General features: G+C 42.5%; 1 protein-coding gene across 1 annotated transcript in view; it reads right to left on the bottom strand.

Annotated features, from left to right (window-relative positions):
• Window positions 1-26414, bottom strand: part of SDAD1 (SDA1 domain containing 1) — a 28917-nt gene extending 2503 nt beyond the window's left edge. Inside the window, exons 1-21 of the mRNA XM_044268009.1 lie at window positions 26187-26414; window positions 23936-24040; window positions 23376-23474; window positions 18918-19028; window positions 17195-17266; window positions 16961-17061; window positions 15320-15377; window positions 14646-14720; window positions 13200-13301; window positions 12592-12661; window positions 11796-11899; window positions 9285-9342; window positions 8138-8196; window positions 7299-7375; window positions 7039-7136; window positions 6858-6934; window positions 5786-5912; window positions 3615-3709; window positions 3285-3475; window positions 3100-3184; window positions 2107-2268 (exon numbers count right to left, since the gene is read on the bottom strand). Of these exons, the coding sequence (XP_044123944.1) occupies window positions 2107-2268; window positions 3100-3184; window positions 3285-3475; window positions 3615-3709; window positions 5786-5912; window positions 6858-6934; window positions 7039-7136; window positions 7299-7375; window positions 8138-8196; window positions 9285-9342; window positions 11796-11899; window positions 12592-12661; window positions 13200-13301; window positions 14646-14720; window positions 15320-15377; window positions 16961-17061; window positions 17195-17266; window positions 18918-19028; window positions 23376-23474; window positions 23936-24040; window positions 26187-26276 (2016 nt within the window). The 5' untranslated portion in view covers window positions 26277-26414. The remainder of the gene's footprint in view (window positions 1-2106; window positions 2269-3099; window positions 3185-3284; window positions 3476-3614; window positions 3710-5785; window positions 5913-6857; window positions 6935-7038; window positions 7137-7298; window positions 7376-8137; window positions 8197-9284; window positions 9343-11795; window positions 11900-12591; window positions 12662-13199; window positions 13302-14645; window positions 14721-15319; window positions 15378-16960; window positions 17062-17194; window positions 17267-18917; window positions 19029-23375; window positions 23475-23935; window positions 24041-26186) is intronic.
• Window positions 26415-26908: the final 494 nt, after the last annotated feature.

Genomic DNA, 26908 nt, shown 5'->3' with positions numbered 1-26908 from the left:
GGACACCTTGCCAGTATTATAGAAAACTGCTCGTGTAGGAACAAAACATTCACACGCTGGGTGACCATAAATGTCAGACGTGTAATGTGTGAGGAGCAAAAGACAGACACAAAAGGTAGACTGAACTGGGTTCTTCTATTTGAGATCACGCATCCGTTGGGGGATGCTCTGAAGTTGCACGGCCCATCCCGCAGCCTCCAGTTATATGCGGCGCTTGGACATTTGAAAAACGGTTAGTCCAAGCTGAGATGTGCCACTAGGGTAAAACACACTGGCTTTCAGCTGGTTCAAAAACAAGAAAGTAGGGTATCTAATAACTTTTATACTGATCACATATTGAAATGATACTATTTTGGATCTATTGGGTTAAATAAGATATATTACTAAAATTAATTTCACCTCTTTCTTTTTATTTTTTAAAAATTATTCATGCAGTTTGTATAGAATTTCTATTGGGAAGGGCTGGTTTAGAGTGAAGAAGAGAGTAAGAGAAAATCAGGAACCCAGAGTCAAATTTTGTAATGAAGAGACCTTGAAGAAAATATGGGGCAAGGATCCATAAACAGAAATTCTACTCTTAAGGTTCTAAATGACAAAGAAACTGGAGAACAAAGGAAAGACATTCTTGAACCAACAGGTCCGATGTCCCGTGAACTCTTACTTCTAAATAAAAAATGCTTTCAACTCATGAGTCAAGAGGTGCTGGCCGGGAACGAAGCTAGGCTTCCATATCATGCCAGAAAAAATCTTGCTGAGACAACAGAGAAGGAGGGAGTCGGGAAACACCCTCGGTCACAAAAACTTTGTAATAAAGGAAGGAACAAACCAAGCTAAAACTCAGTGGTTACCGTTCTTCAACCCTACCGTCCTACAAAGGTCTGCTGCAGGACAAGTTAACAGCCTGAATCAATTCAACTATGAACTTAAATTGAATTGGCAAAGTTCAGATATTTATTTATTAAGATTTGTTTACTTAGAAGAGGGAGAGTGAGAGCAGGAGGAAAAGGCCAGAGAGAATCCAAGCCAACTTCCTGCTGAGCTTGTGAGCTCAATCTCCCGACCTTGAGATCCAGAGTCAGAGGCCTGACTGAGCCCCCCGGCACCCCACCACTCAGGTATTTAAAATCCGAAGGGGTACCTTGCTTTACATCTCAATTTTAACAACCTCTCTTCAAAATGCTGTCACTGTATTATTTACATGATGTTGCTGGATATAGTTTAGAACCAGAAAAATGAAGTAAGCAGAGATAGATTTTATTTTTTAAGTATTTTATTTATTTGACAGATAGAGCGCAAGCAGGAGGAGCAGCAGAAGGAGAGGGACAAGCAGGCTCCCCACTGAGCTGGGAGCCAGACACAGGGCTTGATCCTAGGATACTGGGATCATGACCTGGGCCAAAGGCAGACACTTAACCGGCTGAGCCACCCAGGAGCCCCAGGTAGATTTTAAATGGCACCTTAATTTAGTTAATACTCCCTTGGTGCTCCCCCAGATGGAACACTGCCCTGGAAATCGGGCCATTAACTTTCTGGCCTTGGCTAGCAATCTAGGAACCCTGGTTTGCTCTTGACTTGGTTTCCTGGCGATCCTTCAGAATACATTTAGAAATGCTCTGGTACCTTCCCCGTGGAGAAAGGTAAGAAAACATGAATCTGTTTTATTATAATGAATTACTAAATAAGCCAGCCAGCTGGGCAGCATAGGACTACACAGCAAAGCCTGTATATGGATAAAATGAAATCCCTAAAATCTGTAAACATAAAAGCTTTGCAAAAGGGCACATAAGGAAGGATCGTATTGTATTTCACAGATGCAGTGTCAAGACTGTTAGCATAGGGCTGACCTTACAGACCGTCTAGCCTCCACTCCTGTGATTATAGAGGATGGAAATGGATGCCCCTTTGGTCACACAGGTGAACTCAACCCAGTCAGGTGTAGGATTTGCATGTCCTGACCACTTTCCCCCTCTCCGTGCTCTCCAATAATGCTCTCCATTAATCCTAAGACACACGTAACATAGCGTCCTAAAGGCACATCTGCCTCAAGAGTGAAGACGTCTTAAAACGACAGCAGCGTTCTCACCAATCAAGCCTCACTGAACTCACCTGCTTTTCTCGGAAGGAACGCTTGTTTTTTGACCGGACGTTATGGCTGTATCGCATCATCATAAAATTCTTCTGTTTCTTCTTCTCTTTATTTGTGGAACTGGAAAATGGGTTCATTTTGGTTTTCTTCCTCACAAATTCCTTTCGGTCTGTCTTTCCGGCCTATTAGCACACACACAAGAACACTTCGAGGGTCACCTGCCCCACAGACGCGTCTCCGCCATGCCAGGCGCTCTACGGACGCGAAGGACCAAAGGAGGATAGAACTCCGTCCTTGTCCCCAGTAACTCGCTCCAGGGGAGAAATGACCATGGTACACTGAAATGGGGCAAGGGAGCTCAGTGGAAGAAAAGGGCATAATTCAGCCAGTCAGATCAGAGGAGCTTCCTAGGAAGGAATGAGCTGTTTTCGGCAGGATGAAGGCGTGCACGGCGGGAGAAAGGAGGGGGAGGGTGGAGACTTTCAGGAAGTGTGGACAGAAAATGAGAAGGTGGAGAAGGAAGAACTTGGCTTTTTAAACTCCTCTGAACAGGTTCCAGTACCAGTGGAATGCAGAGGGTGATGTGGAACCTTGCCCCATTTCAGCATGGGACGGTGCGCAAAACAAACAAGGTGTAGAAACCGGAGCTGGCTGGACAGGAGGTTGGAGGCTGGAGATGTGCAACCAGATACGGCCACAGCACGTGCCAGAGGCTTTTCTTTAACGACTATAAACTTCCCCTGCTTTCCCAATAGCTTGGCTAAGTGCACTGAGCCGCCCAGATACCAGCACAGGGGTAGGGCCTTTCTGTGTTCTACATCTTGTTTTGGATCGGTGGTTTCCGGGCTATTTGTTAAAACTCCTCTAACAGAACTAACGCCTGTGCCTTTTCTTCTACGCTATTTATACCTTTATTTAAAACATCAGAATAAAATACTGCTCCTTTTAGTTCATTTTTCACCATATTTGCTTTTTGTTTGAAGAACCAGGGGCTGAAATGGTACTTCACTTACCATGGCCGTTGCTAGCCGTGTCTCCTTGTCAGACTTCGGTTTCTTATGAAGGCGTTCAATGTCCCGAAGAGAAAGCAGCTCGCCCCTGCGGGGAAGGACAAGTGTCGTCTGAAACCAGGGCGGAGGCCCTTCTCCTGATACGCGCCAGCACCGGAGCGGAGGGGGAGCAGCGCCGGGAGTTCTACCTGGACTCCTCATCACTATCAATTTCAACGTATTTCCTCTTTTGGGCTTTCCCCGGGGCAGCATCGAGTTCCTTCCTCATTTGGGCCATGCGGATTTTCTGGAAGTCTTCCTGAGTCAACACGCGGCTGGTGCTAACGGCTGCCGCTTTGGCTTTGCGCTCGTCCACGGGCATGCTGTTGAGCTTCTGGGACTTGGAAAGCACACGAGAGAGGTTGAAAGAGCGACCAGCTCAAGTGAGAGCCAAGTGCTCCCCACGGCCCCGCCCAGCACGAATTAGGTCTTAAGAAACATCGGAGTGAGGCCCTGTACGAGGACATTCCAGGACTTACTATTTCTTGCTGTTCTTCGTCAGAAGAGTGTAGCACATCAACCCACTCGCCATCGGCATCTGCCTCCTCACTGAGACTGGTACTCTCCCATCCGTCTGTGTGACACACAAGACATTGTTAGCGCTGTCCCTTTATGCTGTACTCACGGTAAGTCTAAATACATTCAGCAAAAGTAAGGTTAAAGCCAATGGAGCTCTGCTGACCAAGAACTGGACAATGTTTATTGCTAAATAAACCACATCAATTTAACTAATTTATAGAATGGGAAATAAGCACTGACCATGTATCTACCATACGCTAAAACCTTAGAATCACTTTTTTTTTTTAAACTCTCATGACTCAAAAGAAGAGGAAGAGACCCTGTAAGTTAAGATACCCACCCAAGCCACACTGCTAGAAAATGTGGCCGTACGGTGAAATCATAAAAATCACGTCTGAATCTAGAGCCAATGTTCTTTCCACCAAAACAGCAAGTGGACATTTCTCTTGGCCACACAGCAAGGGTCTGAAAACTTGTCTAAGCGCATTTATACATGTTTTTAGAAACTCGTTAGAAACGGTCATTCAGAGAACGGAAGTGGAAGATTCTGGATGCGGAAGGACCGTATAGATATCTCAATGAGGAGGAGTTAGTTCTTACTGGAGTCACAGCACAGCAAGCTTTCGAAATCACAGATACTTGCAATTTTTCAGTTGTTCCCCACAAGGAAGTGGTCCATCTTCTGGTATGGCGTATACACAACCACTGCTGCGGAGGCCTCAGCTCTAGCTCCAGTCTGGTCGCCTGCTGCGCCCCACCCTGTATCCTACACTCTAATGCGTTCTTTCTTTTCTTTCTTTTTTTTTTAAAGATTTTATTTATTTATTTGACAGAGAGAGATCACAAGTAGGCAGAGAGGCAGGCAGAGAGAGGGGGGGAAGCAGGCTCCCTGCTGAGCAGAGAGCCCGATGCGGGGCTTGATCCCAGGACCCTGAGATCATGACCTGAGCTGAAGGCACAGGCTTAACCCACTGAGCCACCCAGGCGCCCGCACTGTAACAGTTTCTTATATCCTTCAGGGCTTTGCTCAGTTTGCCTGGAAAATCTCCACTATTCCACCATTCCACTTATTAGTCAAGATATAACTCATGGGTCAGCATCTTTGAGGTTTTTTTTTTTTTAAAGGTTTTATTTATTTATTTGTCCCGAGTGAGCACAGGCAGACGGAGTGGCAGCAGAGGCAGAGGGAGAAGCAGGCTCCCGCTGAGCAAGGAGCCCAATGCGGGACTCGATCCCAGGACGCTGGGATCATGACCTGAGCCGAAGGCAGCCGCTTAACCAACTGAGCCACTCAGGCGTCCCGAGGTTTTTTGTTTAAAATGTATTTATCTGAGATAGCACGCAGGCCACTCGAGCAGGTGCAGACGCAGAGAGGGATTCAAGGAGGTTCCCCAGTCAGTGGGGACACAGGGCTCAATAGCAGGACCCTGAGATCATGACCTGAGCTAAAACCAAGAGCCAGATGCTTAACTCACCGACACACCCAGATGCCCCTCTTTGAGACCTATTTTGAACTTCTGGGGTAGACCTGACTTCTCTCTGGCCCTTAGGCCCCATTTCAATCATAAATGCTGGTAACACTTTATTGCTGAGCTATTTAAGAAAGGTCTTCAAGGACAGGACAGCATTCATCTTTAATGACAGTGGCTAGCTCACGGGTTAAGGCTTTACAAAGTTTTGCTGATACAATTCATGAATTAATATGAAGAAGACAGGACTCTAGTAATCAAGGAATAAAGGCTAATCCTGGAAATCAGAACCGAGTCTTCTCAAGCATTCAATAACGTTCAACAAGTGTTCTTCAACAAGGGGACTGCTTATTGGGGGGTTGCTCAGGACTAATCCTCATCGTTTTTTCTAGGCAACAAAAAACTAATATTTTTCCCGAATGCCCCGCATGCTCTACCTAAGGGGCAGCCATCCTGAGGGCGTGACCTCTACACTACAGTCCAAGTTCCCTAAGAGCAGGAACCACGCTCATTTTGATCGCCGGTGCCTGTTAACAGTGCTTGGCACACAGTCCTTGCTCAATAAGTATCTGTTCAATGAATGTTCAGCCAGCATAAAGATTTCAAGGTCGATACTGTATAGGAGTGATTTTATCTCCAATAATGGTGAAATGAAAACAAACCTTCATCGTTTTCAGCATCCTCTTCTTTTTCAACTTCTAGAACTTCTGCTCCTGGAATGTAATCTTTAGCATCCAATTCTCCATATTCTTGCACTCTTGCTTCTAGGGAGGCCTCTGTAGGCTTCCCCTAAAGGAAAGAACATTGTTTTGAAGATTTATTTATTTGAGAGAGAGACAGAGTGCGCACGTGTGCTCGTGCTCGTGGGGGTAGAGGCAGAGGGAGACAACGTCAAGCAGATCCCCTGAGGAGCACGGAGCCCAAGCATGAGCATCAAGAGTGGGATGCTAACCGATGGAGCCCTCAGTCACCTTCTCCACCCCCTAAAATAAGGGTTTGTTTCTTTGTTTTTTAAATAAGGTTTTCAATAAGGTTCTTAGACGGCATTATTCATGAAAAGGATTCTTAGGGCACCTGGGTGGCTCCGTCAGTGAGGCACACACTCTAGATCCCAGCTCAGGTATAGAACTTAGGGTCGGGAATTTAAGCCTCCGAAAGAAAGGACTCTCTAAGATGATGAATGTAGAAGGGAGAATCATGAACAATGGAAGTAATCAAAGGACAGAAACAGTCGACTTCTGCCTTGGGGCAAAGTAAATTCCTCAGCCAGGACACTGCTCCTACTTCCTTGCTCTCCTCTGGTATGATCCGGAAACTGGCAGTGAGCGGAGAACAACTACTCCAATTCTCAAGTCTTGAGATCGCCAGCTCGCTCTCTGTTCCATGCACACATTTCTCGTCCTTCCCGCTTCCCAAGAGGTTCTACCTGGCTGGGAAATAGCCTGTTCAATACTAGCATCAGTTACTGACCTTTCTCTGGAATTCTCATCTGTTAATGATATCACAAGCTTTCAAGAGGTAACAGCCTGATGGGTCTGTAGACTCAGTCAGCATTAAAGAGCGTGTGCTGACTACAGAACAGTTAAAGTGACGAGATTTAATTCAACTGTGTTCTGAGAATTAAATTACCAGTACTCATAGTGGAAGCTTCAAAAACACTAAAACTCACACTGTAGGAAGCTAGTCTCCCCTTCTGCGACTGTAACCTTTGATCAACATGCATGTCTCACTCACCCGGAATTTCTTCTGCAACATTTTAGGATTCAGTGTCCGGAAGAGCTGAATCAAAGTTCTAGCAGACATCATCACATCTGTAAAATAACACCTTTAATTAGGAACTCCAGAGCAAAGAGTCTATTGATAAAAAAAAGTCACTTGATATTCTTTGATCTACGGAGAAAAACAGGCATCTTACTCTTATCTCTGTGTGTTTTATACTGAGCCAGGTCTTGGAGAAGTTCTTCAGTCATGGCTAGAGGACATCGAGCTGTTATTTCTTTTATGGCATTGATTCTAGAAAAGGAAAATGAATTTAAAAAGCCCAAACATCAATCTCAGATGGTTTAATCTAAGGTTTCCTAAAAAGACTAAATCAAAAGATATATAAATTGGGGACTTCCAGGGTCAGCTGTCCATTAAAAACATATCCTCTGCCTCCAGGGACATTCAACATACCCTACTGTCATGACCTCCCCAGAGTTCTTGTCGGTGACAAAATTGTTGGCCACAGTCGCGAGCACTGACTGAATGATCTGAATTGGGAATAAAAGAAAAGAGGTGAGTGCTGATAAAATGCCTCTTCTACTCAAACATGTGAGGACGAAGGGACAATAGGCTGTTCACGTAAAACTCTTCCGTCCTCAGTCTGGGAGTTGGAAGGACTCAACACGGAGAAAGACAGATAAAAATACTTCGGGTAGCAGTCTTCCTGGCTATCCTTAGATTAAATTCTGCTCTCTTTTAGTATTATTTTTCAAGTTGGATTTAAACAATTGCTTTGACTCAGGACAACCCAATGATTTTGCTTTATTTTATTCTATTTTATTTATGTTTAAGTAGGCCCTACACCCAGCATGGAGCCCAAAACAGGGCTTGAACTCATGACCCTGAGATCAAGACCTGAGCCTCCTGAGATCAAGAGTTGGATGATTAACCAACTGAGCCACCTAGGTGCCCCTCCAATGCTATTTTAATCAAAGAAAGGAATTATCAGCGTTGAAAAATAATTACTATAAATAAGTTTACTGATACTTTTTTTTATTTATTAATATTCTTGACTTCTCTGACAAAAGATTTAGCAATTAAAGTCAGAATTCTCAACTTTTCTGAAATGAACTTTACTTTTCTATAGGAAAAAATTTTTTCAGTTTCTGTAACTAACCTTGTATGTCCATCTCTTTAAGAGTTAGTGTCTCTTCTCATTTTGAAGAAAAACCGGCCCAGTGAGAAAAGCCACCATGATCTAGTTTGTAGTGGCACTGCTAGGAGACAGAAACAAGGGGTAGAGTTCTCACCTCGGGGGGTACTAAGTGATGAGACGCTTGGGCAGCATACAGAAGGATCTTTGTTACTTCTAAAAATATAAGAGAGCAGAAAGATCACAGTCGGTTTACTGCTCTGCCTCTCAGGACTATTATTAAACACGGCGAGCACGTTCTCGCCTTAGACGCTACTGCTGCTTAAGTCCACCCGGAACCCGCAGGCCCAGAGCCCTGCATGGCTCACATCTCTCTTCCCTCAGGTCCCTGCTCAGTCGCTGCCTTTTCAAAATGCCTTTCCTGATACATTCTAACCTAGAACTTGCCCCAGCACTCTGTATTGTCTTTATTCTTCCCTTTTCCTCAAAATACTTCTCTTCATGCAGACATTTTATACACAGCACTCTCTGGATCTCCCTCCAGACTGTAAGCTCTACGGAGGTGAGGACATCCTTTATGTCGTCCGTGGAATTCTTAGCGACTAACTCAGTGTCCAGCCTAGAAATCACTAAATAAATAACTAAAAACATAAATATATACGCATGCTCTCCCTTCAAAGGGGCAGCGTATATTAGGAACAAGACCTCCGACAAAAGGAAGAAGTGAGGTGAATCCCAATTTGCCATTTATTTGCCGAGGGACCCTGGTCTTTTTATTTCTGCACCTCACAGGACTGACGCGAGGAGCTGATGAGATGATTATGTAAAGCACTTAGCACAGCGCCTGGCTCATGTTAGAGGTTCAGTAAATGCTGGCTTCCTTTCTATCTTGGTTCAAGGTCAAAGGCAAAAGTGACCATCTCTTCTTTCCTGCCCTTATGTTGTTTTTAACTGAGAATACATGTGAGGACAATGATAACGTAACATAAAATTCTGGTACCTATTATAGTTACGGTAGGTCAGATTGCTTGTTTAGAACTTTCTACCTGTTTAAAATATTACAAAAAGACTTGCTTTGAGAATCCAGTCTTTTGTCTTCTAAAAATAACTGTTTCTTAAAGTTGATAAGCAGAATAATTAACCCATGACAGACTGGGGTAAAGAAAACAAAAGGGTTTCCCTCCCCTCTTAAACAGAACACACTTTACTCTTCACTCTTGCCTTTAATAATTCCAAAAGAAAAGGCATGGGTAGTTATTCCAACCCAAGGTCAACAAAGGAACGTGGGCAAGTGGGAAGCTTACCTCTTTGGTGGGGCTGCAGAAACCTTTGCAGAAACGGGTAGAAATTGAAGAGAAAAAGCTGTGGAAAGAAGCATAATCTTTAATACTTATGTAATTGATGCTCTAGAGTTTTATTTTTCCCCAACGCAATTTTCTCACCACGCTCAACTAACTAGGGATCATTATTTATTTTTGCTTTTTCTCAATAAGTATTCATGATCCACTGTACTGCGTTACCCAAGGAAAGGGAGGGCATGCTCCTGCCATCCTCATTATGTCAAGGAAGAAGTATATGCACAATAAACTAGGAGGAAAAAAGGCAACCAAAATGTAACATTCTTCTACTTTTAAAATCGGTGTGGCTGCAGAACTAACTTTTTTAAGTCTTCAAAGATAAAGAGGATTATAGGAAGGAACAGCAATGATATTAAGGCCCCAAAGCAAGGGATAAAATAGTAACTCGAGCCTGAATAGTACCTGGTATAATTTAATCACCCAAACCCGCACGGTTCTCATTTTATTACTGGATACCAGTCCAATCACACTGCAGGAAGCTTGCTATTTAGCTCCACAATACTCTGAGCTCTGTATTTTACGGAGAAGAGACTAGCAGTCTGGAGTCTACCTAAATAAAGGTGACAGGGTCTAGTTACTAAAGCAACTGTAGTTTACAAACGGTAGTTGACATACAGTATCGTATTCGTTTCAGGAGCCCAGCATTGTGATTTGACATTACCATACATTACAAAATGTTCACCAAAGCAGCTGTCCTCTTTAACTACAAGGAGAGGAACTTTGGACATGGCCTTGTCTTACGCAAAGTTCACCGTGTCAGAATAAATTGGTTTTTTTCTATTTAGCCCCAAAGCAAAACCAGAACCAGACCAGTAATAAGGAAGACGTAGCTTCAGTATAAAGACGGATGCTCAACTGTAGTCAGTTGTGAAACTCTAGTATCACTTCTATCAAAGCTTGCTTAAATTACACATCACTTCTGCTTTCCTATGAAGCTCAATTCAGGCCTGACATGAAATTTCTGCACAAATATAACATAAATTCATCTGGTAATCCTGCTGTAGGACTAGAGCCCGTGGAGAAAAGGCATTTTGTTCATGAAGATGTTAAGTTTTTCTTAGAAAAAGGGAACAAGTGCTTTCACTCACATGTACTTTAATTTTTAACTGAATACATGTTGACACTGCTAGATTTTCAATAAATAAGGCTGTTTTACTTTTCTTCTTTGAATAAACTTTTTGAAGGGGGTGCCTGGCTGGCTCAGTTGCAAGAGTGTGCAACTCCTGATCTCAGGGTCATGAGTTCAAGCCCCATGCTAGGTGTGATTACATAAAAATAAATTAATTAATATATACATACATACATACATTTTAAGAGCTTTAAAAAATAAACTTTTTTTTCTTTTTTAAACTTTCTGAAGAAGGGAACACATTCAGTGATGTACACAGCAGCAAATCTCAAGAGTGAAATGATAGGGAACAACCTCAATGCCATTTCTTCATGGCCTAACTTTCTAGAAATCTCATTTTCTTTTTTTTTTTTTTTTTTAAAGATTTTATTTATTTGTCAGAGAAAGAGGGAGAGAGAGCGAGCACAGGCAGACAGAATGGCAGGCAGAGGCAGAGGGAGAAGCAGGCTCCCTGCTGAGCAAGGAGCCCGATGTGGGACTCGATCCCTCCCAGGACGCTGGGATCATGACCCGAGCCGAAGGCAGCTGCCCAACCAACTGAGCCACCCAGGCGTCCCTAGAAATCTCATTTTCTACAATAGCAGTTGGTCTGTATGTGTGAAGTTTCCATATGTACGTACTATACAGATATACATATATATGTATATAAAATACCACCAAGGAGCTCCTACAATTTAATTCAACATGAAATAAATGACCAGAGAATTCAGGTTTGCGAACACTGAAAATCTCCCACCAGAGTGGTCTGGAAGTCAGTAAAGCTATAAAGGGATAAAGAAACTGCAGAATGGAGTAATAGCTGATAAAAATACATGGGTTATGATGGCTCAGAAAAACATACATGTCGATCAAATAAAGTAGAAAATCAGAACACAAAATAGTCTGTCCATAAAAATTTATGTAGAATTTAAGATCCATATTTACTGGGTGCCTGGGTGGCTCAGTGGGTTAAGCCGCTGCCTTCGGCTCAGGTCATGATCTCAGGGTCCTGGGATCGAGGCCCACATCGGGCTCTCTGCTCAGCGGGGAGCCTGCTTCCTCCTCTCTCTCTGCCTGCCTCTCTGCCTGCTTGTGATCTTGCTCTGTCAAATAAATAAAATAAAATCTTTAAAAAAAAAAAAAGATCCATATTTACTGATAAGAAAACAAAGTGATAAAAATTGCTATTTTCGGAGTGGAAGATTTTATTCTTCTCTAAATTGTATGGGTTTAAATGGTTTTGAGGGATAAAATTAAGCCGCTGCTCTACCTTAGTGGCTTTCCTTTCACCAGGAATAATTCTATTTCTAATATTCTCACCAAAATGAGAAACAGAATGTAATTCGAACCTCGTGAATTCCCACCAATCTGGAGATGAGGTTCATGAGCATCATTTTCACCTCAAACCTCTCCGTAGAGCTCTCTAGCTGCTTTAGCAGTTTTTCTGCAAAATCTGGAAAGCAGAAGATCAGAGAAGTACACTGTGAGTCCACGGTCTGCACAGCATTATCTGACAGGTGTAGAGCGAGACAGTGGTTAGATCAGGGACTGTGGCAGTGAGTGTGTCACTGAGTGTGGCAGATCAGTGACTGCGCCTGCAACCACTCTGCTGAACCAGGACGGTCACGAACAGCAGCAATAAAGAAGGTGAAAAGATTCACACACAGGTGAATGGACTTTCACTGGTGCCCAAAGTTAAGTCTGAAGGATCCCCAAGGCTCTGAGCATCCACATCTTGACTGTTTGATAAGAGCCCCACTTCACAGTTCTCAGAGCCTTGCTTCCCGAAGTGGGGTCCACAGACCACCGGCAGCTGGTCTACCTGGTAGCTTGTTAGAGAGACAGTATCTCAGGCCCCACCCTGGACCTACTAAATCAGAATCTGCCCCGGTAAGAGATTATCAAGTTTCCATTTAGTCAAGCACAATGTCCTACCACTGCTGTTCGTTAAAGACATAAAGGACTCTTCTTCCACATTCTTATTTTGCTGTGCACTGGGAATTCCGACTTTAGAACATAATTCCCCAGGCTACAACCAACTAGTAAATAACAATTACTGTTTATTAAGTGCCAGGGAGCTTATATTCCTTGGTAACAGCCAGAGAAAAAGCCAGAAAGGAACTTGGCAAGTCATAATTATAATACCTTGGGGATCATGAATCAAATGAATAGCTGAAAAGTTAAACACCTCTGGTTTCTTCTTCTTTTTTTGTTTCTGAAATAAAATGAGAAGAAAAACATTTACATTATGCCACACTATTGCAGGAGGGGAACCTACAACAAATTTCTTTCAAAAACTTTCTTTCAACTAGAACTAAAGGTGGTTTTTGTCTTTTTACATTAAACCTCAGAAATGTTCCAGCAAATAGCACCCGTGAGACTTAAAAGAATTTAGAAATATAAACATTTAAAGACAAAGAAGGGCTAAATTAATGCGGTTTCAGACTAACCATTGCAAAATACAAAATGTATTTCATTCGTATACTCTTCTGAGATGAATCCAGCAAAAACATTCTATTATAGGCCATCTTGATCACAAGTGAAAAGTGAGTTTAATCAAATTTATTCAAGTCACAGACTCTGCTAGAGCTGAAAACATTTCATCATCTAAAAAACTAGTACTTGAAAATTCATCACACATTTCTAAGTTCTTCAAAAATTCTATTTATTTCAAATTCTTAAAAACTTTTGCTAAAAACCCCATATTCTACAGTCTAATGATTCCTACCTCATTTGCCAGGTACAAGTCTCACCTTGAGTACTTTCATAGCCTTTTCCAACCTTTTCTTGTGTTTGGAGCTTTTCTTCCCTGTGGCATATTGCACTAGCAAGTCTCTTGCTGTTGGTCCTTCATCCTGAAGAAGAAACTACTTTGTAAACAAGGAAAATCTGCATAGAAGCAAATAGTAAGGCTTTCAGAGACTTCTTTGCATTTATACTCTGCAACTGCTATCAAAAATGAGCACGACTTAAAATTCAATAAAAAAGATTTGCCTAGGAGCACCTGGGTGGCTCAGTGGGTTAAGGCTCTGCCTTTGGCTCAGGTCATGATCCCAAGGTCCTGGGATCGAGCTCCACATCAGGCTCTCTGCTCAGCAGAAAGCCTGCTTCCTCCCTCTCTCTCTGCCTGCTTCTCTGCCTACTTGTGATCTCTGTCTGTTAAATAAATAAATAAATAAATAAAATCTTTAAAAAAAAAAAAAAAGAGATTTGCCTATGTGTACAAACAGGTACATATAAAGACTGTCACTGCAGCACTGATTTTTGTTTTTATATTCTGCTTTTAATTCTTATGCAAGTATAAAATACAACTTCGTTTTTATTTGAAAAAGGAAACTGGAAACACTATCCTTAGGAAAATGCTTAAGCTATAAAACATTCATATTCTGGAATATATGGAGGTTAAAAGAAGGAGGTAGATCTGTATGTACTAAATGCATTGGTGTATCTATACATACAACACAAAGAAAGCACGTTGCAGACTAATGCACATATTATTTATGTATATTTCAAAGATCTAATATACATAGAACACATACACATAAATGCATGGGAAATAAAATGGTTATCTGTGAAGATGAAACAGGGAAGTGGGAATAAGACAGGATTAAGAAAATTTTTACCTATAGTATCTCTAACTTTTTTATAATAAGAATATATTATTCACACATTATTTAATATCAAAATGAATTAAAAGAGCTTATTACATTGTCTCGTACTGTTACCACAATGCTAATATGAGAAAGGATATTTTTTCTTAGAAATTTTTGATTTTACTAAAAAATATTTTTTAATAAAAAAAATTTCATGACATATATCTTCATTTTGCCTTTTAAAAAGATGCCACGATATTATTCCTCTCCTTCTCTAAACACTCTATGATACTGATATCATCTCAGAAAATACACTGGCAGCAATTTTCATTCTAAGTTTATATAATGAGTTAGAGGTATAGCTTTTGAACTAAGAACAAGGCTAAATGAATACAATTAGTTCTTTACCCAATCTTAGTGAATGTAAGTGACAAATTCTAAATAGAATAAAATCTCAGCATGGCAGAACACAATAAAAGATAAAGGTAATATGTAAGCGTCTTTCTAACTTGAGCAGTCATGGATTTTACAATCTGTACTGGGAGCAACAATGAAATCTGATAGACTACGGTCAAGTTCAGAAGCATCTATGGTTGAACATATAACCTCAGATTCTGAATCGCTGTCCTGTTTCTCCTCTTCATCTTTCCCAAGGAAAAATGTCAAAGCAGCAACTAATATCTAAAAACCAATCAGAATGAAGTCAATTACTCACCCCAGCTTACAACAAAGAATAAATACTTCTGTTTATGTATTATTCTCGCACAGAACTAGGATCTGAAGGAACAAAATCAGACTGATGGGATTTGGGCCCATTTTTCTCAATTAAAACACAATGTTGTTATAACACTATTTGTCCCAAAAGTATATATAATTTTAAAGATATATTTAGATCAGAACAGCCAGGCTCTATGCAGTTACTCTTTAAGAAGACTACCAGGAATTTCTACATCCCTGCCCCTACCCCAAAAAGTGACATTGTAGCCTTTCTAACAAAAAGTCAAACATATTCTTAAATTTCTTTCAGCTGTGCCCGGGCCCAAACAAACAGTCAAGAATTATAGAAGAAAACAAACACTAAGGCTAGAGTTTACTACAAAGCATTTAAAAAACCCCTCACTTCGTTTGCCTCCTCGAAAGCACAGATGACCCAGGGAGGCAGCCCGAACACAAAGGGAGCAGCGCGACCAAACGCGAACCGCGAGCCCGTACGGCACTGCTGCCTCCCGCGCCCGTCTCCTTGCTACTCACGGCCTTTACGCAGCTCTGCGGATGCTCACCTTGGTGACCTTGGAGAAACATGCAGTTGTGATCACATTGACTGTTTTGGCATCATTCCTGGGGTAAGACAGATGAGTGTTTTCCAAGTAAATTTTCATTCTCTTGCATTTCAAAGCATTGACAATGGCACAAAACAGACAATATATATTCCTGCATGTTAGACTCCACAGTTTAAAAAGTTGTGGGTTGGGGCACCTGGGTGGCTCAGTGGGTTAAAGACCCTGCCTTCAGCTCAGGTCATGATCCCAGGGTTCTGGGATCGAGCCCTGCATCGGGCTCTCTGCTCAGCGGGGAGCCTGCTTCCTCCTCTCTCTCTCTGCCTGCCTCTCTGCCTACTTGTGATCTCTGTCTGTCAAATAAATAAATAAAATCTTCAAAAAATAATAATAAAATAAAAATAAAAAAATAAAGTTGTGGGTTGCAAAGAATAAATAGTAATAGGAAAAAGTCATGGATTGCTAAATTGTCAACCATAGGTAAACATTTAATTAAACTTTAGCCCAGTTTTATGTCAGAAAATTTTGCAGCCATTTAGTATGGGTTGTTTTGAAGAATTTTTAAGGACACAGGAACATAGTCAAGGTAAGAGAAACAAAAAAATGAATAAAAACTTAATAGTACTGCAAAATCCAACTGTACCTAAAAATTCGTATGTTAAAGGGGGCGTCTGGGTGGCTCAGCTTGGACTCTAGCCCCATGTGGGGCTCTACATTCAACAGGAGTCTGCTTGAGGATTTCTTCCCCTCTCCTCTGCCCCTCCCCCTGCTTGTGTATGCATACACTCTCTCTTTATACAATCAATAAATCTTTTATTTTTTGAAGATTTTATTTATTTGACAGAGAGAGACAAAGCGAGAGAGGAAACACAAACCAGGGGAGTAGGAGAGGGAGAAGCAGGCTTTCCGCCTAGCAGGGAGCCCGATGCTGGGCTCGATCCAATGACCTTGGGCCTTGGGATCATGACCGGAGCTGCCATTTAATGACTGAGCCACCCAGGAGCCCCATAAATAAATAAATCTTTAAAAAAAGATTACATTAAGGAAAGATCACATTAAAGAAAAGAATAGGAGAAAATATCATAAACTATTAACAGTGATCACCTCTGGGTGGTAAAACTATCAAAAAAAAATTTAATAACCTTTCTAGCTTCTCCTAATTTTTTGTTGCAATGAAAATTACTTTTATAGTAAAAAAGACAGGAATTGGGAGCAATGTACCAATAAACCAAAGTTTACAGAGCCTGATACTTTACATACATGGGATTAATGAACTTGAAAATCCTCAGACTGGCAGAGTAGAAAGAGCACAGATTTCACAGTCTGACATCTGGGTTTGAAGTTCAGCTCTGCCCTTGCCTAACTACTAAGTTTACACTCCATGAACTTTAGTTTTGTCACCTATAAAATGGGGATAATGCCAGATAAGCTGCATTATGTTGTTCTAAAGGTTGAAAAAATCATATGCGGCGTAGGCGGCTCAAGAAATGGTTGCCGATGTTATTAGTTATTTGGATTGCTGTTTTTAAAAAATTTCCAACTTAATCTGTGACAGAGATCAAGAAAAATATTTGTCTATGTACTCTGTAGTAATTATAAATGAATGAGAGTCTGTCTCCTTCTCAAGAAACACATATACGTTACCAGATGTTTCTTCTGTAGAGCTCAATCATCACATCCAAAGATATCTTAGCTGCAGTTGCATTGCTGTCTCTTAGCATGGTGTACATGAAATTCTGCAACACCTCAAGAAAAAGAGGAGAAAGAAGACTTAATATATTAACACTGTATTATATGTATAATATGTACAATGTATAGTACGTCTAACCTGTACACTGCTGGTGCATACTGCGAACATGGGAAACAAAAGGTACTTACTATGTTCACCTTATTGTTCTTGTGTTTTGCGTTGATATTCTTGATATCGGTGACGATATGTGTGTATAAAGTCTAAGGAAAGGAAACAAAAACATACACATTTAACTAACATTTCTAACGTTGCTCAGTTTGCAGAAAAGTACAAGTACGTGGGAGAATTTAATCTGAACAACTTTCCATTATATAAGCACCATAAATGCAAAAGCAGCAGCAAAAATGCAAAAGGGAAGTTGCCCTAAAAAGGCTGAGCAAGGAGTTACCATATAACCCAACAATTCCAAGAAAAATGAAATATATTTTCACACAAACATTCACAGCAGCATTATCCGTAATAGCCCAAACCTGGAAACAACCCAACTGTCCACTAACTGATGAAAAGACAAAGTGTGGTACACCTATATGACAGAGTATTACCTGGAAACAAAACGGAAGGGCGTACTGACACATTCCACAACACGGGTGAACTCTGAAAGCAAGACGCTAAGTGAAAGAAGCCAGACACAACTACCACACGTTGGGGGATTCCATTTATATGAAACACCTCGGACACACTGATCTATAGAGACCAAAAGTAGATTAGTGGTTACCCAGGCCTGAGAAAGATGGGGAAATGGGGAGTGAATGCTAATGGGAACGGGGTTTCTTTTTGAGGGGGATAAAAATTCTCCAAAATTGACTGTAGTGATGGTTGCAAACTCTGTGAATATACTAAAAACCACTGAACTGTACATTTCCAATAGATGAATCATATGTGAATTATATCACAATAAAGTTATTTTTATAAAGAAAAATTGCTCCATTTACTTAGCCCCTAACCGGTATACCAATCCACAGGTGCCCAAAATATGCTCCCATAGACAACTTTTATCTCACAATTAGGCCCAGAAATACAATTGCTAAAATCAAATGGTGGCAGTCTCTAATACTTGGAAAAAAAGTTTTTTAACAAATGCAAACTTAAATTTTTCTTTCTTCAATTTCTTTCACAAACCTTCAGCCCTAGTATTACTTATACAAGCAAATACAAGTCACAGGGAAATCTTAGTAACAAAAGAAGTGTTTGGGCGATGGGGTGGGGGCTGTTAGAGTTAGCGGTGTCCAGTCCATGCTCTGATTTAGCTCGCTGGTGAAGTACAGATGAAAAAGGCCTGGGTTCCGGAGCCATACTGCCCAGGTTTATATTTGTGACTCCCCACTAACATGGCCCGTGACTCTGGGCATCTTATTCTACCTCCTCGTGCCTCAGCCTTTTCATTTGTAAAATAACAGTAATAATAAACCCGATCTCATGTTGGGAGTAAACAAATATTTAAAAAGCTCTGAATGGTAGCTGGGAAAAACCAAGCACTCAATAAATGTTAGCTATTAGCACCACGTTGTATACACACAAGCACGGATTTTTTCCTATTAAAATTATTCTTAACTGCATCCAACAACATGAAGTATTGAGAATTCAATCTATAAGTTTTAGGGGCGCCTGGGTGGCTCAGTGGGTTAAAAGCCTCTGCCTTCGACTTGGGTCATGCTCAGGGTCCTGGGATCGAGCCCCGCATCAGGCTCTCTGCTCAGTGGAGAGCCTCTGCCTACTTGTGATCTCTGTGTGTCAAATAAATATATAAATAAATCTTTAAAAAAAGAAAAAAAAATTCAATCTATAAGTTTTAACGTCACTGTAAGGAAAAATGAAAATATAAGGGGGGAATAAAGCAATTTTGCTACTCACCTTTCGCAGAAGCTTATCATGGCAACGCAGAAGTTCAAAGAAGAGTTCCAGCAAACTCGATGGGTTGATGAGATTCTTATTTCTCAGCAAGATCAAAGCTTTGCAAAATGTCTAAGGAAGGAAAAGAAAACATACCATGTGATGATGAAAAAGATGAGAAAAGGGAAAATGTATGTCCCAAAAGAGCATGCAACCTTCTACCGATTAGATACTATTCTGGGCATTAGAACAGAACAGCCTCTGCCCTCACGAACCTTCCACTGGGAGCGGGCAGAAGAGCAGACAGAGGAGCAAGGAAGCACATAAACAGGTGTTTCTCAGACAGTGACATGTGCCACGAAGAACGGTAGGATCACTGATACGCAGTTACTGTGGGGGGGCTGCTTTACACATGGAGGTCAAGGAAGTGTCAAGATAGAGGACAAACCCAGGGCACCTGGGTGGCTCAGTTGTTTAGGTGTTTGCCTTCGGCTCAAGTCATGATCTCAGAGTCCTGGAATCAAGTGCCACATTGGGTTCCCTGTTCAGCGGGAAAATCTGCTTCTCCCTCTCCCTCTGACTCTTCCCTGCTTGTGCTCTGTCTCAGATAAACGAATAAAATCTTAAAAAAAAAAAAATGACAACCCCCTAGCGACCCATGAATGCACAAAGGTAAGAAAGGTGGGGTAACAAGAACAGAATAAATGGGAATCATCAGTCTGAATTTGTCACCTTCCAAGACAGTCCCTGGACGTACTGTTGGCACCAAGAATCAGCCAACAGCACTTACAGCCTCCCGCTTACCACCAACTTTCACAAGTACCCTTATGGCCCAGGTTTGGCTTCGACTACCGTTCTGCATGAATGGAACAAGTAATCCTTGGAGAGTAGTTGATTCCAAGTCTTGTGGCAGGAAAAGCAGTAAAAAAGGTTTTAGAATGATTTCTGCCAGAATGTAGGATGCTTTCAAAAATAACAGGGGCTTAGCGGCACCTGGGTGGCTCAGTGGGTTAAGCCTCTGCCTTCGGCTCAGGTCATGATCCTGGGGTCCTGGGATTGAGCCCCCACATTGGGCTCTCTGCTAGGCGGGAAGCCTGCTTCCCCCTCTCTCTCTGCCTACTTGTGATCTCTCTCTCTGTGTGTCAAATAAATGAATAAAATATTTTTAAAAAAAAAGAGCTTAGTGAAAAGGACTGAGAATCTCCCGCTGTCCAGGTGATAATAATTTGAACAAAAAAATAAATAACACTTAAAAAAAGAAATGAATACAAGGGGCATCTTTGGTTAATGCTGGTTAAGTGTCTGACTCTTGGTTTCAGTTCAGGTCATGATCTCAGGGTCAGGAGATCGAGCCCTGCAGTGGGCTCCAAGCTCAGCATCGAGTCTGCCTGGAGTCTCTCCTTCCCTTTCTCTCTGTCTCTCCCCTCTGTACTCTGCTCGGCACCACAAAATACATGGGTATTTTGTTTCTTCCATTAAGAAACGAAGTCTGTTCTATCTGTGTAAGTAGGAAAAAGTGAACAAAACCTTGGGAATAATTCAAAAGTCCTGGGAAAATAACCAAACACTAGGCAGAAAGCCCAGCAGCTGTAAAGGACCGGTGGTCATCACAATCACCAATTAGAAAGAGGAGCCACCAGTTTGTTTTAGGGACGCCCAGGTGGCTCAGTCAGTTACGTGTCTGCTCAGGTCTGGATCCCGGGGTCCTGGGATGGAGCACCGCCTCAGGTTCCCTGCTCGGCGGGGAGCCTGCTTTCCCTCTCCACCTGCCTACTATTCCCCCTGCTTGTGCTCGCTCTGTGTGTCAAATAAATAAACAAACAAATAAATAAAATCTTAAAAAAAAAAAAGGAGGATCCACCAGCTTTTTTAAATGAATCCTTTAAAGGGGAATGCTAATTACACAGACTCAATCCCTTGTTTCCAAGGAAAGGAAATCTCCATTAATTATTTTTTAAAACCTATTAATCACGATAAAGAACTATGAAGAAACACACACATTTACTTATTTAACAATGCCCGCAGACTGGTTTGGCTGGGTACTATGAGACACACAAAACTTAAAGGAAACCTAATTCCTTGGGAAGACAGTAAGTCTCATACTCAAAATCCCAAACTGTATGACCTAGAGGGACTTGAAGTTTTATGACGTAAGTAGACGTCCTTTGACTAACAGTCTGAAGTCTCTTCGGCTGTGCTGCCAGGTCCCACATCCCAACTGAAAGTCATTCAGTTGACAACCCAGACCTTGAAACTCTGGCTTGTCTGATGGTATCTCTTCTTTCGGGCCTAATCAAATTAATAAAATCCTAAAGAAGTATAAAAACAGTAGAATTATAAAAAGTCTGGGAATATGTAAGAGAAAGAAACAAAACTGAATCTACACAGGTAGTAGAAGTTTTGGCATAAGATATTAACATGTTTGTGATCATAATATTTGTGTCAGTTCTACCTGCTGCAGGGGTGTCTGAAAAGCAGAGGTATGAAATCTGAAAATGCCTTAGGCTGAGTTCCCAAGAAGCAGAGGCCGACTCATTACTGTGATTTGTCGAGGATGGTCTCTTCTAGAAGAGAAGTAAAGGAAGAAGGGCAGGGCAGACCAAAGAAAAGCTGAGCAAGGATACGTCCCTGGCTGGAGATCAGCTCTAGTCCAGTCACACAGAAGCCTTGGAGCACAAACTGTAGCACAAAGTTGGACCCACACTGAGAGAAGAGGCTGGGCTTTTGTACCTCTGGGATAGCCAGGTACCCGCGACAGGCTGAGAGGGCAACCTCCCAGATGCGGGGGCTGTCACTTAGCCGGAGACAAGGCACCGGAGACAGGACAGCTGGGGGCCAGTAACAGCCAACGTTCACCCCAGGCGAGGGAGACGGGAGCACGGGGCTGGTAAAGGGGATCTAGGCCAGGACTGAGTATCAACCACTAAAGTGACGATATTTAAATGCTCCAACTGGCCAGTTAATGAGGAGATTTACAAAATCAAGCATTATAGGAGTGCTCCTAATCAATTCTGGTTTGGCACTGCCCAACTCGAACTGAATTTTATTCAAACTCTTAAAATTTATTTATTTATTTATTTGCTTGTTTATTTATATTTTTAAGATTTATTTATATATTTATTTGACACACAGAGATCACAAGTAGGTAGAGAGGCAGGCAGAGAGAGAGAGGAGGAAGCAGGCTCCCCGCAGAGCAGAGAGCCCCATGCGGGGCTCGATCCCAGGACCCTGGGATCGTGACCTGTGCGGAAGGCAGAGGCTTTAACCCACTGAGCCACCCAGGCACCCCCAAACTCTTAAAATTTAAAAGTAAATGAATACAGAAAGTACTGTAAAAACTGTAAATTATAATTAGGGTTCTTAATGCATAAGAGATTTGCGTGACTAGAAGGAAACACGTATTCAAAGGAACATGCCGGCAGGGTTAGCACGCTGGAAGAATAGAAAGATCGGAGAGAGAGGAGTGTAGCAAAAAAGGAGAAGAGTTCAAAACTACTGGCAGGCGCCCTGGCCGGCTCAGTCGGTAGAGCATCCACCTCTTGATGTCAGGGTTGTGAGTTCGGACCCCACACCGGGTACAGAGATTACTTAAAAATAGAATCTTGGGACACCTGGGCGACTCAGTCAGTTAGGCCGCTGCCTGTGGCTCACGTCATGATCCCAGGGTCCTGGGATTGAGTCCTGCATCGGGCTCTCTGCTCAGCAGGGAGCGTGCTTCTCTCTGCCTCTGCCTGCTTGTGTGCACGCTCTCTCCCTCTGATAAATAAATAAATAAAATCTTTAAAAATTTTATTTATTAAAAATAAAATCTTGGGGGCGCCTGGGTGGCTCAGTGGGTTAAGCCGCTGCCTTCGGCTCAGGTCATGATCTCAGGGTCCTGGGATCGAGTCCCGCATCGGGCTCTCTGCTCAGCAGGGAGCCTGCTTCCTCCTCTCTCTCTCTGCCTGCCTCTCTGCCTACTTGTAATCTCTCTCTGTCAAATAAATGAATAAAATCTTTAAAAAAAAAAATAAATAAAATAAAATCTTGGGGTGCCTGGGTGGCTCAGTGGGTTAAAACCTCTGCCTTTGGCTCAGGTCATGATCTCAAGGTCCTGGGATCGAGCCCCGCATTGGGCTTTCTGCTCAGCAGGGAGCCTGCTTCCTCCTCTCTCTCTTTGCCTGCCTCTCTGCCTACTTGTGATCTCTGTCAAATAAATAAATAAAATCTTAAAAGAATAAAAAAAATCCCAAAACAAACAAACAAACAAAATCAAAACATTGGCAAGAAGCAGATCATATAGGGACTTACAGGCCATGTTAGTAATTTTGAGTTTTATTCTAAGTATAGATGAGAAGCCATAGAAAGATTTTAAGGAACAGGGGATACATTCTGATTTACATTTTAAGAAGATGTTTAGCTGAGGCTGTCCTCATTTAAACACATATTATTTGCACACGTAAACACAGCACAACAGATCAATCCAAATACTGGACCTACCATTCGAAGATCTGGATCCAAGACAGTGTGATTGTAGGAGAGAAGATCTTTCAACTCTTGAGGAAAATTACTTAAATGTTCTGGATAGCAGTGACCAATCTGTAACAAAGCAAAGTTTCTTCTGAAGTTTCTTTCTCTCCTATAATTCATATGCACATACACATGATGCTCTGCAAAAGGAGAGTAAAAGGCTGTCTCACAGAAGTAGACGGTTTCAAATCATTTTTCTATTCTACATGCCAATTTCCTGACTTCTTTCATATTTCTTCTAATCTTAGTAAAACATGTGTGACTGGAATTAGAATCTGCTTTTATGATTAATTTGACAAAAAAAACCCAAACAGCCTCAAAGTTTTGCTTTGGTTGGTTCTGTGAAATGCTCCAGCAAAATCTTCTAATTCAGCTTAGGGAGAAAATAAAATTTGCAAAAAGGGAAACTTAAAAAAAATTTTTTAATTAAATTTCCATTTCTGACTGGAATAAGGTTGGGTATTACTGGAAAAATAGTCTGCAAACTGTATAAAACAACTGGTCTATGTTTTATTCAGAAATCCTCTTACCTGTGCCATAAACATCACCAGCTCTGCCAGTTCTTTGCTGGGTTTATTTGGTTGTAATTTGAAAATCTCCACATTGGATTTGTAGTGATTATACTGCTGTAGAAACTGTAGGAAAGTAAAATTTAAGTTGGTCATCTTCTATTATATGGCTTTCTCAGTAAAGAATGAGAAATTACTTAGTAGACACGTCTGACAGTGGCATGGAGAAAAAGGTATGGCAAAAGAGCGCAGGAACATCTTTTCCTTACCGGCATTCTTCAAAGTAAGTTTTGAAAAATGTGAGCACATCAGAGGTAATCTAAAGACCCTTTCCTTTATCATTAGAAACGTAGGTGATGTGGTGTAAAGCACATTAAAGCAAGAATCAAAAACTCATATTCCATATGGAGAGCACTCACAGCAGCAGAAAAATATAAGTCAGAATAAGTAAATTATATTGCAACTATATAAAATTCTCCAGTCAAAATCCCTGTCTTCCTTCAAATAATGATTAGGATTTTATCCTGGAGTTCTAGATAGGATGTGTCAACAGCAAAAGCAATACACAAAAATAATAACAGCTTCCACTTAATTCAACACTTGCTATACGCCAAGTCATTATGTACATTATCGCATTTAGTTATATTAAATTCTAATAACCCAGCAATCTAATGTTGGAACTCACCAGGCCTCAGTTTCATGCCCTAAATCTACTCTCCAGCCCCAGAGCACAGTTTTAAATTGTGTGAGTGTATGAGAGACACTGTGAGAATGAGTATTTTTTTAAAAGATTTATTTATTTTTAGAAAGAGACAGAGATGGCGCGCCTGGGTGGCTCAGTGGGTTAAAGCCTCTGCCTTCGGTTCAGGTCATGGGATCGAGCCCTACATCGGGCTCTCTGCTCAGCAGGGAGTCCGCTTCCCCCTCTCTCTGCCTGCCTCTCTGCCTACTTGTGATCTCTCTATCTCTCTGTCAAATAAATAAATATTTATTAAAAAAAAAAAAGAAAGTAAAGAAAGAGACAGGGCATGAGTGGGTGGAGTGGCCGAGGGAGAGACTCTCCAAGCAGACTCCCTGCTGAGACGGGAGCCCATGACAGCTCTATCCCAGGACCCCGAGATCATGACCTGAGCCAAAATCAAGAGTCAGGTGCTAACTGAGCTACCCAGGCACCCTGGGAATGACTACTTGTATTAGTAGCCCTAAGGGGCCCAGTGCACTCCGTATTCATGATCTCCAATTGCCTGGCATCTGTGTTAATAGACATCTTAAACTAGCATGGTCAAAAACCAAAACTCTTGATTTCCCCCAACAAAACTCTTAGGCCTCCACATTTCTCCGAGACCAGGAGTCAAGAAAAAGATCTATAGCCCCTACATGCTTCAGATACGACCCTGCTCTCTCCGCATCACCACTGACCGGAGTGAGGAGGGGGCCCCAGAAGCCCGTGTGCTCCCGGCAAGATCCTTATCTCACTTCTTCCCCCTCGTAGCCACAGTCCAGCCGCCACTACCTGCCTTGAGATAGTTAAGAACGGGTATCATCACGCCCCTTAACGTTCATCAGTCACCACACAGGTCCAGGACCCCCAGGCCATCCCTCCCTTATTCCCCTCTAATCCCCAGACCCGAGGAGTTAAGGACTCTCCGGAGGGGACGGGGCACCCCAGCCATCCCGACGCTCCCAGGAAAACTGCTTCTCTCCGGACACCCTGCGGCCCCGTTTCCTTCCGCTCAGCAAGTGTCCTCTCTGCTCGTCGGTGCTGCTTCTAGAGCACTGACATCCCTCCAGACTGGGACCCCTCCCCGCTCCTTAACTGTCCCCACGGCCAGCTTTGAATCTTGCGTCCGGAGGCGCACAGACGTCCGGTGGCAGGCTCACGACACACGGCTCACCCCGTGTCCCCGACTCACTCCACTTAGGGGTCTCTGAAAGCAAAAGGCTGAAAATCTACGTGGAAGCTGGAGATGGGGAGGGGTCATTTGTCCCTCCACCTCTATGAGATCGGGAGAGAAACCCCCAAAGCAAATAAATAATGATAATAATGATAAAATAAAATCTCTAAGGGTGTTTCCTTGGCAGCAGGGACTCAGAATAGTGACGGGCAGCCATTTCCACGACGTGGGGAACGAAACCAGAGACATGTCCCCTCCTCAACCTGTCTCCTCCCGAGGGATCCCCGGACCTAACCGAAGAACGGGGGGCGAGCCAGGACCCAGCTCCCCTCCACGCCTTCCCCCTGCCCGGGCCCGGCGCCGCGCCGCACTCCCACCTCCTCCACGTAGGCTGGCGGGTCCCGCTTTATCAGATTCTGCAACTGCGGCAGGTTGCTGGGCAGCTTGTTATTGTTTCTGCTGGACATGTCGGCTGCTGACGGACTCCGCCACGAATAGTTTCAAGAAACCCCAAGCCGCCGGCAACCGCCAACCGTGTCGGCCGCGTGGGGGACTCCCGCTTCCGAGAATGACCGGAAACAGCGCCAGGGACGCCCGGTAGGCGGCGCCATGTTGGCTCTTTTAAAAAAAAAAAAAAGGGCAGAAACCGGAGAGCGTACGGGAGCCTCGGAGTGTCAAATTTACTCCCACCGCCGAACTGCTTATTAGGGATTTACACGAGGTTTTGATTCCCCCCCACCGGCAGAGACATTAGTTTATATCGTCATTCTGACACTCCTATGAAACAAATAGATAAGAATTAATCGTTTTTTAAATCCCACAGCCTAAGGACAGAAGCTTTTTCCCCTGGGAGTAGAGAGCACCATCTATCCCATTTTTGGGGGGGAGCGGGGGTGAGCGATGAGCCGCGTGATGCTTTTTTGCTGTAACTTTAAATCGTTTTTGTTTAGTTTTTGGTTGTTTCAACCCACCGAAGGTCACCCGAGGGAAAAGGGGTGTGGCCTGGATAAAATGTAATAGTGCTGATTGATTTTAAAATGCAAATTAATTTGTGTGTAAAGGACCGCCCTTGTTATAAGCTTTATAGGGACTCTTCGGG

This window comes from Neovison vison, chromosome 11 (assembly GCF_020171115.1).
Source record: "Neovison vison isolate M4711 chromosome 11, ASM_NN_V1, whole genome shotgun sequence".
Classification (NCBI taxonomy): Eukaryota; Metazoa; Chordata; class Mammalia; order Carnivora; family Mustelidae; genus Neogale; species Neogale vison.
The sequence above is the reverse complement of the archived record's forward strand: the minus strand, read 5'-3'. Positions and strand labels throughout refer to the sequence as shown.